This window comes from Schistocerca gregaria, chromosome 6 (genome assembly GCF_023897955.1).
Source record: "Schistocerca gregaria isolate iqSchGreg1 chromosome 6, iqSchGreg1.2, whole genome shotgun sequence".
Classification (NCBI taxonomy): Eukaryota; Metazoa; Arthropoda; class Insecta; order Orthoptera; family Acrididae; genus Schistocerca; species Schistocerca gregaria.
The window spans coordinates 336,183,326-336,198,458 of record NC_064925.1 but is presented as its reverse complement, the minus strand read 5'-3'; the positions used below and the strand labels follow the sequence as shown (position 1 = coordinate 336,198,458).

Sequence of the window (15,133 nt, the reverse complement as noted above, 5' to 3'; positions counted from 1 at the left end):
ACACTTAAAGTAGTAAAGGAGTTTTGCTATTTGGGGAGCAAAATAACTGATGATGGTCGCAGTAGATGAGATATAAAATGTAGACTGGCAATGGGAAGGAAAGCGTTTCTGAAGAAGAGACATTTGTTAACATTGAGTATAGATTTAAGTGTCAGGAAGTCGTTTATGAAAGTAATTGTATGGAGTGTAGCCATGTATGGAAGTCAAACATGGACGATAAATAGTTTAGACAAGAAGAGAATAGAAGCTTTTGAAATGTGGTGCTACAGAAGAATGCTGAAGATTAGATGGGTAGATCACATAACTAATGAGGAAGTATTGAATAGGATTATGGAGAAGAGAAGTTTGTGGCACAGCTTGACCAGAAGGAGGGATCGGTTGGTAGGACATGTTCGGAGGCATCATGGGATCACCAATTTATTATTGGAGGGCAGTGTGGAGGGTAAAAATGGTAGAGGGAGACCAAGAGATGAATACACTAAGCAGATTCAGAAGGATGTTGGTTGCAGTAGGTACTGGGAGATGAAGAAGCTTGCACAGGATAGAGTAGCATGGAGAGCTGCATCAAACCAGTCTCAGGACTGGACCACAACAACAACAACAACAACAACATATTTGTCCACCGAGGAATTTCCACTTCATTATAAACAGAAAGGTAGTTACGATGAGGGTTTTCTACAATGCTGGCCATATTTTATTTGTTTATTTCATGACCGGTATGTACGTTCTGTGAGACATTGTATGGTCTATGCACTGTAGGGGAGAGTTGGTGGTGGTGTGCAGTCATCAGTCTGAAGACTGTTTGATGCATATCTCCATACTAATCTTCACTGTTAAAAACTATTTGTCACAGTTTTCCTACAGCCCCTACACCCATCTGAATTTGCTTTCTGTATTCAAGGTGTGGTTTCTCTCTAAAAAGTTTACTGCTCTTGCTTCTCTTGTTACCAAAGTAACTATTCCTTGATGCATCAGAGTATGTCCCATTAAGTGATCCCTTCTTTTTGTAAAATTGTGCTGTAAATTTCTTTTCTCCTTCAATTCAGTTTTTCATTATCGATCCAATCTAGCCATTTAATCTTCACTATTTTTCTGCAGTACCACATGTCAGAAGTTCATGTTATCTTCTTCTCTGTATTGTTCATCATGCATGTATCTGTTTCAGGATGGAATAACTACAAAATAGAAAGAACAGATTGCTACTCATCACATAGAGGTGACATTGACTCACAGATAGGCTCAATGAAAAAGAATGCTAGAATATGAGAGAGGGACAGACAGACAGACAGACAGACAGACACTTTTGTCACCAGGCACTAAAGCCTGACTCTGACAGAGTCTGAGGTGTGCAGCAATTTAGCTGAGTTGGGTGGTGTGGGTGTGAAAGAAATGTAAGGGGTGGTGTGGGGTAAGAACTCTGCAGGTGCACTTGTGGAATAGGTGTGTGTATAGGACAAGTGGGAACAGGGATGTGTGTAAGCAGGTGGAGGACAGGGACTAGTGGCCAGGGAGTTCCGGTAACAAAGGGTATGTTGCAGAGAGTGTTTCCACTTGTGCAGTTCAGAAAAATGGATGTCAATGGGAAGAATCCAGTTGGTGCGGGCTGTGAGCATAGTTTATATCTGATATTAATGGTCATGTCCATTTTATAGGTCCCCTGTTCTTTACCTAAATACGTGATTGAATATGTAAAGAAAATGTTCAGAGCAATATGAGGTGCAGATTTCCTCTGTGAAAACAAAAGCCTGAGACCTGTACAATTAATTGGTACTGTCTCTAGAACATGGTACTATGTTCGTTTTGTGATTGATGGGAGACAGACTGTGGACAATGAGGGTTGTTGATTTCCTCAATACAAATACTGATTGGTTTACAAAATTCATACAATGTAAGTGATCCACTACCAGACTGTAATTTGTTACATACATCTCATCATCTATACTCTTCATTTGTTCCACTGTATATTCAGATAGCATAAAAGCTGTACACTATTAAATAAAAAGAATTTTAAATAAAAATAGACATTCTGAAATATCTGCAATATAATCTTACTTGTGTTGCTGGAAGCTATTTTAGCACTGTTGGACAAAATAATGTTTAGCTACAACACTTATAGGATCATTGTGCAGTGTTACACTAGTGTACCAGGAAGCTAGTTTCCTGAAAGACTGAAAATTTAGAGTCTTAAGTAAATTTATGTTCCTCAGAAACTATTAAAGTTATCAACTTGAGACTTTAATGCTGATCTATTATTATATAAATATGCCGAAGAAAGTGTTTCTGCAAGTGGTGTACTGGAACAAACAAAATTAATCAACAGATTGGAGTATGACATAGTGACCCAACAAACTTACACAGCAGCACCATATTTGGAATGGGCATCACACGCCAATGAGTTCTGTCTCACTAAATCTCTGTTTACATCAGCATACTGAAAGGCAGTCAATCGTACCACTTAATGAGTGATTAATAACCCTATGCCACACAGTCACTGTGGTTTTTAAAGCAAGCACAAAATGCAGTAAATACACACAAAGTGCATTCCACTCTTGGTCTAAAAATGCACTTTTTAAAGGTATTGACGTATCATAGTTAAGATTTTTTTCAACCCTTCAGTGCATGGAAGGTGTTCAGAATTAGGTGACTGTGGCAGAGATGACTAATAATCAAGCATTGGGTAACATATGCTAAACAGAAAAGTCCGCATTTACATTTATGATCTGAACAAAGTCGTTGGACTAAAAGGGTTATGTATTTGGAGAAGTCGTTCTTAAAGTAGTTCATGATGGTAAGATTGGAGAAAATATAGTATTATCTCTCAGATGTGAGATAAACAGATTTAATCCTGGTCTCCAACATGTGTAGTTGTATTCCTTTTCATAATGAATGAAGACAGCAACAGGATATAGATGCCGTAACTATTCGTTTTACAGATTAACTAAACTCTGTAAACATTATTAGGTGGTTTCAAATCATCATTCACAGATTTTTGAATAGGGTAAAGTAGGCTTCACCCAGCTATCTAAATATCTGCTGAATGTTGGTAGTGGTCTTTCAAAAAGACAGACCAAGTGACTCCCTCATTTTTATCCAATCAGAATTAGAACAATGTTTCTGCTCATTTTAATGGGGAGGTTAAAAGGTTTTACTACTTCCCATTGAAGTGGTCAGAAACATCGACTTAATAATAGTTACATAATTTACTCTGTGCAAGAATTCAATCAATGGCCTACAGTAATTCATTCTTACTCTATTGAAGTAAGAGCTCTTCATTTTGCTGTGATGTCACAGAATATTAATATAAAAAAGTGAATGGTTATAGTAAATTTAGCATCACTTAATCTTCATAGATTCTAATTTTAGTTAGACTTTGTGGGCTGTACATTGAATATATCCTAAATCTAAAATGAAACTGATTGTTATTTGACTCTTTGTAATCTCTAAACAATCTTCTGTTCCAGATACCTTGGACCTTTCAAGTGACTGTGAATCATACAACTGTTATGAACTTCTTCGCATCAGTGACAAAGTATTTTAAAGTCAGTTTTGTTGTGCGCCAGTAATTTTGTACATACAGTGTTACAAAACGAGAAGTCTGTTAAAACTGAAAAAGAAATGAATTGTGATTTAGTAATCTCCTAACATACATATGCTATAAACATTTGATTAGAGCTTAGGAGACAGGTCAAAAAAATTAGTAGTATAATTTAAGTGATATAAAACTATAGTTAACGAGACCTGATAGTGTAATTAATTTTAAGTTGATAAATTACATCCCACCAAATAATCAGTTCATCCTTTATGAAATCTTCAACTGAGTTACAAGATCATTGGAGGAATGGCGTAACTTTTTTCCGCTAAGTTCAGCTTCATACTCTGAATGTTCTTGGCTTTAGTTTGCTGTAAATTTTCATTCCTGTTTACTAGGAGTCTCAAAATGTAGTTGCACGTATGACAGGGAGCAAAAAATTATCAATATTTCTCATATTATGTGTATGAGACATGTGAAATACCCTCAGACTTCAAGAAGAATATAATAATTCCAATCCCAAAGAAAGCAGGTGTTGACAGATGTGAAAATTACCGGACTAATTACTAACAAAGAGATAGAGGGGCTGGCCAGTACTTACCTCAGCTCAGTACAGCCATTAGAAACACAATAAACAACCGAAAATTTAAGTTCCTAGCTTTCGGAATAAATGTTCCTTCATCAGGGAGGAGAGAGGGGAAAGAAAGGGAAGAAGGGAAAGTGGATTTAGTTACTCACAACTCAGGTTATGAAGCAACAGGGAAAGGAAAACAGGGAAGGTAGCAAGGATGGAGACATGGTTGTCAGAGGGAAGCCAAAGATATTCTACTGTAGGTACTGTGCCAGCTTCAAACCAAAGAGGATGCATACAGAAGTAAAGAGGTGTATAGTATAAAGATGTAGGGTGAAAAGATGTGTGAATGGCTAAAGAGGAAAGGGAAATAGGAGAAGACTGAAAAGTAAATGGGAGTGAGGTTGTTTAACGTAGGTTCAGTCCAGGGGGATGGCGGGATGAAAGGATGTGCTGGAGTGCAAGTTCCCATCTCTGCAGTTCAGAGGGACTGGTGTTAGGTGGGAGAAGCCAAATGGCACATACGGTGTAGCGGGTTCCTAGGTCCCTAGAATTATACTGGAGGGCATGCTCCGCTACTGGGTATTGGACATCTACTAGGCGGACAGTTCGTCTGTGTCCATTCATGCGCTCAGCCAGTTTAGTTGTTGTCATACCAATGTAAAAGGCTGTGCAGTGCAGGCATGTCAGCTGATAAATGACATGTGTAGTTTCACATGTGGCCCTGCCTTGAATTGTGCATGTTTTACCTGTAGCGGGGCTGGAGTAGGTGGTTGTGGGGGGATGCATAGGGCAGGTTTTGCAGCGAGGTCGGTTACAGGGGTAGGAACCGCTGGGTAGAGAAGGTAGTCCGGGAATATTGTAGGGTTTAACAAGGATGTTACGGAGGTTAGGGGGACGACAAAAGGCAACTCTGGGTGGTGTGGGGAGAATTTTGTCAAGGGATGATCTCATTTCAGGGGTTGACTTGAGAAATTCATATCCCTGGCGGAGTAATTTATTGATGTATTCGAGGCCAGGATAGTATTGGGTGACAAGGGAGATGCTTCTGTGTGGTCTGAGGGTAGGAATATTGTTGTTGGACGGGGAGGAATGTATTGCTCGGGAGATCTGTTTGTGGACAAGGTCTGCAGGATAGTTGAGGGAGAGGAAAGCACTGGTCAGGTTATTGGTGTAATTGTTGAGGGATTCGTCACTGGAGCAGATACATTTGCCACGAATACCTAGGCTGTAGGGAAGGGAGCGTTTGATGTGGAATGGATGGCAGCTATCAAAGTGAAGGTACTGTTGTTTGTTGGTGGGTTTGACATGGACAGAGGTGTGGATGTGAGCTTCAACAAGATGGTCAACATCCAGGAAGGTGGCTTGGGTTTTGGAGAAGGATCAGGTGAAATTCAGATTCGAAAAGGAGTTGAGGTTATGGAGGAAATTAAGGAGTGTTTCTTCACCATGAGTCCAGACCACAAAGATGTCATCTATAAACCTATACCAGGCCAAGGGAAGCAGCTGTTGGGTCTTCAGGAAAGCCGCCTCCATGCGGCCTATGAAGAGGTTGGCATAGGACGGAGCCATCCTGGTTCCCATGGCAGTTCCCCTTATTTGTTTGTAGGTCTGGCCTTCAAAAGTGAAGTAATTATGGGTGAGGATGAAGTTGGTAAGTGTGATAAGGAACGAGGTTTTTAGAAGATCTTCAGGTGGGGGTTGGGAGAGGTAGTGCTCAAGGGCAGAGAGACCATGGGTGTGTGGGATGTTTGTGTAAAGGGATGTAGCATCAAAGGTGACAAGAAAGGTTTCAGGTGGGAGAGGAGTGGGAATGGATTTGAGGCGTTCTAGGAAGTGGTTTGTGTCCTTGATGTAGGATGGGAGTCTGCGGGTGATAGGTTGGAGGTGTTGGTCTACCAGAGCTGAGTTACGTTCTGTTGGGGCTTTGAAGCCTGCTACAATGGGACGGCCAGGATGGTTCTCTTTGTGGATTTTGGGTAATAGGTAGAAGGTAGGGGTACGTGGCTCAGGTGGAGTGAGTAAGTCTATGGAAGCCATTGTGAGGCCTTGTGAGGGACCTTGGATTTTTAGGATTTTCTGCAGCTCAGTCTGGATTGAGGGAATGGGATCCTGGGTAACAGCTTTGTAGGTTGAGGTGTCGGAGAGTTGACGCAGTCATTCTGCCACATACTCCACACGGTGAAGTACCACAGTTGTGGAGCCTTTATCCGCCGGAAGGATTACAATAGAGCAGTCTGTTTTCAGCTGCTTAATGGCACAGGATTCAGCTGTGGTGATGTTGGGGCTTGTCGGGATGTTCTTCAAGAAGGACTGGGAGGCAACACTGGATGTGAGGAATTCCTGAAATGTCTGCAAGGGATGGTTTTGGGGGAGAGGAGGAGGATCCCTTTGAGAAGGCGGTCGGAACATTTCTAGACAAGGTTCAACACTGGGTCTAGTATTTGGGGTCTGTGTTTGGGTAGTAAAGTGATATTTCCAGTTGAGGTTCTGGGTGAATGAGAGGAGATCTTTAACCAGGGCAGTGTGGTTGAATTTAGGTGTGGGGCTAAAGGTTAAGCCTTTAGATAGAACAGATGTCTCTGGAGGAGAGAGGGATCTGGATGAGAGGTTTAGAACTGAATTGGGGTTGGTGATATGTGGCATTTGACTGTGGTTATAGTTGAGATTTGGTCTGTGTGGGGTATGTGCTGGGATGGGGAGATTGAGTAGGGTGGCTAGGCTAGGTTTGTTGGCTATGAGGGAGGGTTTGTTGACGGTTCTGTTGTGGTTGGTGTTTGTGAGGGACAGGGAGAGGGACCCCACTTCTTAGGTGTTGCACTAGCACTGTGGATAGTTTTTTCAGGTGGTGTGTGGCATGGGACTCAAGTTTGCGGCTGGCTTCTAGGATGATGTTCCTGAGTGTGTTCTCCAAGCAAGGGTTTGAGAGGTGGAGGACTTTGAAGAGACATAGCTGTTAGGAGTGGTGGTTTCATGAAGTAGTGTAGAGATTCAGGACAAGTTGGGTAAGGGCTAAGGATTGAAGGTTCTGGAAGTCCAGGAGAGATTGGTGGAAGGAGGAATTGCACCCAGAGATGGGAACTTTTAAGGTAAGTCCTTTAGGGGTAATTACCTTAAAAGTTCCCATCTCTGGGTGCAATTCCTCCTTCCACCAACCTAGGAACCTGCTACACCATATGTGCCATTTGGCTTCTCCCACCTAACACCAGTCCCTCTGAACTGCGGAGATGGGAACTTTCACTCCAGCACATCCTTTCATCCCGTCATCCCCCTGGACTGAACCTACGTTAAACAACCTCACTCCCATTTACTTTTCAGTCTTCTCCTATTTCCCTTTCCTCTTTAGCCATTCACACATCTTTTCACCCTACATCTTTATACTATACACCTCTTTACTTCTGTATGCATCCTCTTTGGTTTGAAGCTGGCACAGTACCTGCAGTAGAATATCTTTGGCTTCCCTCTGACAACCATGCCTCCATCCTTGCTACCTTCCCTGTTTTCCTTTCCCTGTTGCTTCATAACCTGGGTTGTGAGTAACTAAATTCACTTTCCCTTCTTCCCTTTCTTTCCCCTCTCTCCTCCCTGATGAAGGAACATTTATTCCGAAAGCTATGAACTTAAATTTTCGGTTGTTTTTTGTGTTTCTAACGGCTGTACTGAGCTGAGGTAAGTACTGGCCAGCCCCTCTATCTCTTTGTTAGTAATTGTTTCACATCTTTATATGAGATTTTCCATTAATTAGTTAAAATTACCGAACTATCAGTTTAATAAGTCACAGCTGAAAAATACTAATGCGAATTCTTTACAGACGAATGGAAAAACTGGTAGAAGCCGACCACGGGGAAGATCAATTTGGATTCCGCAGAAATATTGGAACACTTGAGGCAATACTGACCCTACGACTTATCTTAGAAAATAGATTAAGGAAAGGCAAACCTACATTTCTAGCATTTGTAGACTTAGAGAAAGACAATGTTGACTGGAATACTCTCTTTCAAATTCTGAAGGCGGCAGGGGTATACGGGGAGCGAAAGGCTATTTACAATTTGTACAGAAACCAGATGGCAGTTATAAGAGTCGAGGGACATGAAAGGGAAGCAGTGGTTGGGAAGGGAGTAAGACAGGGTTGCAGCCTCTCCCCAATGTTATTCAATCCGTATATTGAGCAAGCAGTGAAGGAAACAAAAGAAAAGTTCGGAGTAGGTATTAAAATCCACGGAGAAGAAATCCAAACTTGGAATTCTGTCAGAGACTGCAAAGGATGTGGAAGAGCAGTTGAACGGAATGGACAGTGTCTTGAAAGTAGGGTATAAGATGAACATCAACAAAAGCAAAACGAGGATAATGGAATGTAGCCGAATTAAGTCGGGTAATGCTACGGGAATTAGATTAGGAAATGAGACGCTTAAAGTAGTAAAGGAGTTTTGCTATTTGGGGAGCAAAATAACTGATGATGGTCGAAGTAGAGAGGATATAAAATGTAGACTGGCAATGGGAAGGAAAGCGTTTCTCAAGAAGAAAAATTTGTTAACATCGAGTATTGATTTAAATGTCAGGAAGTCGTTTCTGAAAGTATTTGTATGGAGTGTAGCCATGCATGGAAGTGAAACGTGGATGATAAATAGTTTAGACAAGAAGAGAATAGAAGCTTTCGAAATGTGGTGTTACATAAGAATGCTGAAGATTAGATGGATAGATCACATAACTAATGAGAAGGTATTGAATAGAATTGGGGAGAAGAGGAGCTTGTGGCACAACTTGACTAGAAAATGGGATCAGTTGGTAGGACATATTCTGAGACATAGAGGGATCACCAATTTAGTATTGGAGGGCAGCGTGGAGGGTAAAAATGGTAGAGGGAGACCAAGAGATGAATACACTAAGCAGATTCAGAAGGATGTAGGTTGCAGTAGGTACTGGAAGATGAAGAAGCTTGCACTGGATGGAGTAGCATGGAGAGCTGCACCAAACTAGTCTCAGGTCTGAAGACCACAACAACAACAACAACATGAATGAGCAAATTAAGTTTCCTTGAATACTTCTAAATTCCTGTGTAAAAAATTATATAAATACATAAGGTGAAAATTGTTGAACATAGATTTTTAAATAATGGGCAACATGATTCTTTTGGATGTGCAGCCTGTTTCTGATGATTCTTTTTTGCAGTTTTCAGTATATGTGATGTCTTACATGAGCTTCCCCAAAAAAATAATATCAAAGCTTACAATAGATTGGAAATACTTATGATACATGATTTTTCTTGTCTGCCAGGGGCACTAGCTAATATTCACACTGCAAATATAAAGTCACATAATTTGCTTATTAGATGCTCAACATGTTTATACCACTATAATTCTAGGAATCTGACAGAAGGCAGTTCTTCTAGGCCCTGATTTTTATAACGTTTTAATTTCTTTGAATTTCTTAGAATTTTGACTATTTTGAACTGAACTGGATCATATGATGGGTTTTTGGTAAGGTTAGGGGTAATACATTGGGCTGAAACCATGTTTATAGATGATTTATTGTACTGATGATCCAGATAGGAATGCAGTGGCAAATTGTGGCTCTAAATTCTGGTGAAACCAAGGAACAATGTAGAAAATCCCATTTTCTTCCCTTTAATGTACACGTACCTAGCTTTTGTAATGACGACGACAACAACAACAACAACAACAACAACAAAAACTACTACTACTACTACTACTACTACTACTACTACTACAACTACAATGACCACTGCCAAGACAACGATGTCAATGGTGACAGCCATTACCACTATACTATCACTACTGCTAATGATAATAATAGTGTTATTTACAAAAAAAAAAAAAAAAAAAAAAAAAAAAAACTGTTAAAGTGGGCATTTCAGCTTTGTTACTTGTAAAAGAGTTAACTCGATGATTCTACAGGGAAACTCTGACCATAGTTGGCAAACTGGGTAGTATCGCCTAATTTAAGGAAGAGCAGTTTCACATTGTGAAAATCTTGTTTCCAGTTGTATTACAATTTTATCCAGAATCTTGGAGTACACATGCTTGTATTTTGACAAATTGATTACCAGTGTGTTCATCCATCATTTCATGTCTACTCAAGGAAGCTGCAGATTGCGAATTAGTTGATCATTTTGTGTAATTTAAAAAGTCTATAAATTTATCTTTATTTCTTAAGTTTTCTACCCAAGCTGTGGATTCTGAGACAGCACTGTACAAAACTATGAATCACTGTCTTTTCTGAAGAATGTTGAAAAGCAGTTTAGTCTTCCAAAATATGTTTTGGAAAAACAGAGAGGAGAAAAACCGCTAGTCTAAGAGGCTATTTTTGAAACCAAAAACTTCTCTTGTTGTCAGTGCACTAGAGTCGGGACTGTCAGTTATTTCATTCGAAACGGCAATTGTCCCCAAATAGTTTTCATGAATGGCTGGTGGTATAGGTCCAACTCAATTCAAAGTTCAAAGGAAAGAGTTACAAACAATACCTGCTGAAAATTGATGTACATTTGGAAGGCCAGTGGAAAAAACAGGAATACCCTAAACCACGGAGGAAAAAAAAACTTACTGTTTTTATACAAAAATAGCTCTCCTGCAAAACAAAATTCAATGCAAAACAGTGAGTAAAGTTATCTTGGGGGACAATTTCACAGACCTTAGCTTGCAGGCTATTTAATTCTCCGGCCAGAACAGAAGCAACATCATAGGTTTGGGCCACTAGTTTGTTTTTTGTGTTAGAATTTTGGAACAGCTCACTCCGCCCATTGAATAAAGCAGCAGCAGCAGTAGCAGTTCTAGGTTAGCTAAAATGATGAAAACAAAGAATTTGTTCTTGAATGTCACCAGTGGAGTCCAGTAGTCTCACGACAATGAAGCCTTGCAGCTTATCCTAGATATGTTGCCTCATCCACAATACAGGGATGAAATGAGGTTCTATCCAAACATGGATGTATTTATTCATAAACCACCTCATTTATATATTCAATCAGCTTGTTCTGTATAGTTTTTGAAACTTATAATTTTTCTTGTTTAAAAGAAAAAATGGCCAGTGCAATAATATTCCTTATGAAGGGCTTGCAGATAACCACTTGTGCTGCTCATACATGAACATGCATGTCTTTGGTACATACTTTCTGAAAAGTTGTATGCTGGTACTGGACATCCTTTCTTCAAAATTTCTTACCATTCTGCTTCACATCTTGTTGAAAACAACAACACGTGCAAAGAAGCAATGATGTCCTCACTGCAAAGCATTACATCAGAACTTGTAGAAGGTTGGGCCTCATCCGTATTCACTTCATGCGGGACAACTACTGTTCATGAGGCAAATAATGTAAGAGTAACCTAGAGAAGCAACACCACAGCTGCTGGTCTTCTGTGCTGCAGAAGGGCATGGCAACACTCCTATGACAGCCTGTAGCCTCTCTGCTGTTCCTAATAATGACATCAAGGGTACCATGCCAACTGACCATTTACAAGTGCCCTGGTATGTGCTGGCCTCTTCACCATATGCTTTGTCTCCATCTACCTTAAGCTAGGGTTAAGCTACTGCACTCTGACTTGCTCTCAACTGTGACGTAGAAGAAATAACACAAGGTAACATGTTTCACACTCGCTGATGTAATTCCACAAAGATTTATAGCAAAAATAATTATTCCTACTAGTATAACAACTTCTACCACAAAAAAAGATAGGAGGCCTGGCCTCCTATGCTGCCTCTGATCAGCTGCCACTGCAGGCATGTTTTCTGACTTGTGTTCTTCAGTTGCTACACACACTTAGTTTCCTGTCGGATAGTTGTGAAGCAAGCCACTGCAGAACATTATCCATAACCTGTTAAATTTGTAGATAATTAGCTCATGATTTACCAGGGCTGCATTCACAGTGGCACTGACACTGTTGTCAGACATCTTCATCAAAAGTTGCTCAAGGACATCTGCTGATTGCTTGGTCACTGTGCGTCTGATCTTATTCGTAAGTTTTTGACGGGATCGAAGAGGTTAGGTTAGAATATATTTCATGTGTAAAGTAGGTTAAAACATAACCTCCAAAGACAGGATGAATACCACAATGCCTCTTTGTACTTGGAGACAGGTGTTGCAGTGCAAATTTTCCTATCAAAAGATGCATGTATGAGCTGTATCTGTCTCAAAATGAATGGGGCGAATACTGTACTCTGTCCTCAGCTGCTGGAAGTACCAGACAAGTTTCACAAATATATGAGATTAAGGGAAAAAACAATGCCATAAAAGCTAAAAAACACTTTATCTTTTTGACGCCACTTTCCTTCTCTCACCAGCGATTAACGTCAGAAGGTACCACCACCTTAAAAACTAACAGGTCGTAATTGATGTTTTTCATATTTATACGTGTATGTTACAAAAATATATAGTTTCAGTGATAACTGCACTAATGATCTCTCCAAAACACACCATTCAGAGCTTGGTTTATTATGCTACAGTGGCAGGATGCGCGACATCTGTCTCTAAAGTTTCTGCCAATAAGATTATAAGCCCATAATGGTTAACTTCAGTGATGAAAGTACATGTTTATGTTATGATACATGGACAAAATTTGTGTGTCAGGAAGCAAGTATTATCTAATTAATGAAAGATAGAATTGTGGTTTCACACCATCACACAGTATCCCAAAAATGGTGAAAACTAATGCAGTAGTGGCAGGGTATTCAGATAATCAGATTCGACGACACTTCATTACTCTCTAAACACTTACCCAGTGGATTTGAGGAAGGAAGTAATAGTATTCTTGGGGGCAGTATTTCAGATTGAGTGTTGCTCTAAGAAAGAAAATCCACAATATCAGTGTTCTTTAGTGCACTTGCACAGCTTCAAAATTTGGCATAGAAAAATTAAAAATTTTGTAGCACTTGTATTTGTGGTGCAAATATTGGATTTTAAGTTACTAGTTAGAGCATCATAAATAGCATCTAACATGAAACTTCCTGGCAGATTAAAACTGTGTGCCGGACCGAGACTCGAACTCAGGACCTTTGCCTTTCTCGGTCAAGTGCTCTACCAACTGAGCTACCCAAGCACGACTCATGCCCCGTCCTCACAGCTTTACTTCTGCCAGTACCTCGTCTCCTACCTTTGGGTAGCTCAGTTGGTAGAGCACTTGCCCGCGAAAGGCAAAGGCAAAGTGACTCCCCAGAGTCTCTCAGGCCAGAAGACTCTTACAACTGCTCAGCCAAGAGGTGCACCATCTGTGTGCCCCAAGGTCACCCACTCTCTTTCGGTTTGAGATCTTGCTGAAGCTTATACTCCCCCTGTGCCCTGCCCTCCTCCACCTCAGGAGGAGGAGAAGAAGAAGAAGAAGAAGAAGAAGAAGAAACAAATCCCAAGACAAGGTGCCCCCATTGCTCCCGGAGGTACCATCCCCCCCCTCGCAACCTGAATCTGACACCTTATTTATGGGTGTCACTCTAGTCAGTGACGACTACTGACTGAGTGACCCGATCTCCTCCTCAGCTTTTTTATATCTACCTTGGACTCTCGCCACACAATCATCCAGTAGAATTGCAACCGATACTAATGTCACCTACTGGTAATGCAATGTCTTGTATCATTCTATTCTGCATTCTGTCTTTTTCTTCAAGAAACGCATTTCCATGATAACCACGAAATGTTGGAGAGTGGTCATCAGTTGTTCTGTCAAAACCATGCTGGGCCTGGGGTAACATTGGTTTGCTCCGATGTCATTAGTGACTACATACCCAACTTGGAAGCAATAGTGGTTAGAGTCCAAACGACTCTCGCAATCACCAATTGCAATGTCTACCTCCCTCCAGGTAGGCCTCTTCCTTAAGTACACTGTCTACCTTAATCCAGTAACTCCCACCTCCATTTCTCCTCCTTGGGGACTTCAATGCCCACCATCCACTGTGGGAGAGTGTCACTTCAGCAATTTTGGGTATCCTAATTGACCAACTTATCACAGACCTCGATTTGTGTCTCCTCAATGATGGTTCCACTACCCACTTCAGTGCCGCTCACGGCACCTTCTCTGCTATTGATCTCACAGTCTTGTCTCCTGCCCTTGAATTCACTACATTGGTCATCCCATGATGACCTTCGTGTCAGTGACCACTTTTCAGCGATTCTATCATTCCCCTGCTGCTGCCAGGCAGACTGGCCCCCACGTTGGACATTCAAAAAAAAAAGAAAAAAAACAAAAACAAAAGGGGGTTCAAATGGCTCTGTGCACTATGGGACTTAAACCTAACCAACCTAAGGACATCACACACATCCATGCCCGAGGCAGGATTCGAACCTGCGACCGTAGTGGTCGCGCGTTCCAGACTGTAGCGCCTAGAACCGCTCGGCCACCCTAGCCGGCTAGGCATCCACATGGTAGCCAATTGGCCTTTATATACGTCTGCTGTGCACTTTGACACCTTCTTGAACTCCATTGATGTAGTTAAGCAAGGCATCTCTGCCACTATTCTTCATGCTGCTGGCCTGCTGTCCCCCTATCCACAGATCCCCCTAATCGTCAACCAGTACCGTGGTGGACTAAGGATGTCCCAGTTGCTGTCCAGGACTGCCGATGAGTGTTGCAGCGATTTAAGTGACACTCTTCACAGGCCACCTCTTCACTTTTAAGCGTCTCCATGCTAATGCTCATTACCTTACTAAGCGGACTAAAAAGAAAAGCTGGGAGCACTATGTTTCCTCCCTGGGGATGTGTGCCTCTTCATTGCAGGTTTGGTTCAGGCTCTGTAGCCTTCTGGGCCGCCAGCGACAATCTGCTGTCCAGGATATCAACCTCCAAGGTGCTCTGTGCACTGATCTATTGGTCCTCGCAGATCACCTCACGACAAACTTTGTGAAGGCATTGTTGTCCTCTTCCTGCCATACTACCTTCCTCTGGCAGAAGCGCGAAGTTGAACAACCCCCCACCCCGTTTCATCCCACACCACTTTGAGCCATATAATGCACCCTTGACTGCATGGGAATTGGTGCAGGCTCTTAGCTCTTCGCAAGACATGGTCCCGGTTTAGTTCTTTGCGAAACACGGTCC

At 41.4% G+C, this 15,133-nt stretch overlaps 1 protein-coding gene across 1 annotated transcript in view; it reads left to right on the top strand.

Moving 5' to 3' along the window:
• The window catches only part of LOC126278341 (uncharacterized), a 138,102-nt gene extending 134,365 nt beyond the window's left edge, over positions 1-3,737 (top strand). The window contains exon 11 of the mRNA XM_049978378.1: positions 3,462-3,737. Coding sequence (XP_049834335.1) covers positions 3,462-3,538 — 77 coding nt within the window. The 3' untranslated portion in view covers positions 3,539-3,737. The remainder of the gene's footprint in view (positions 1-3,461) is intronic.
• The last annotated feature ends 11,396 nt before the right edge of the window (positions 3,738-15,133 follow it).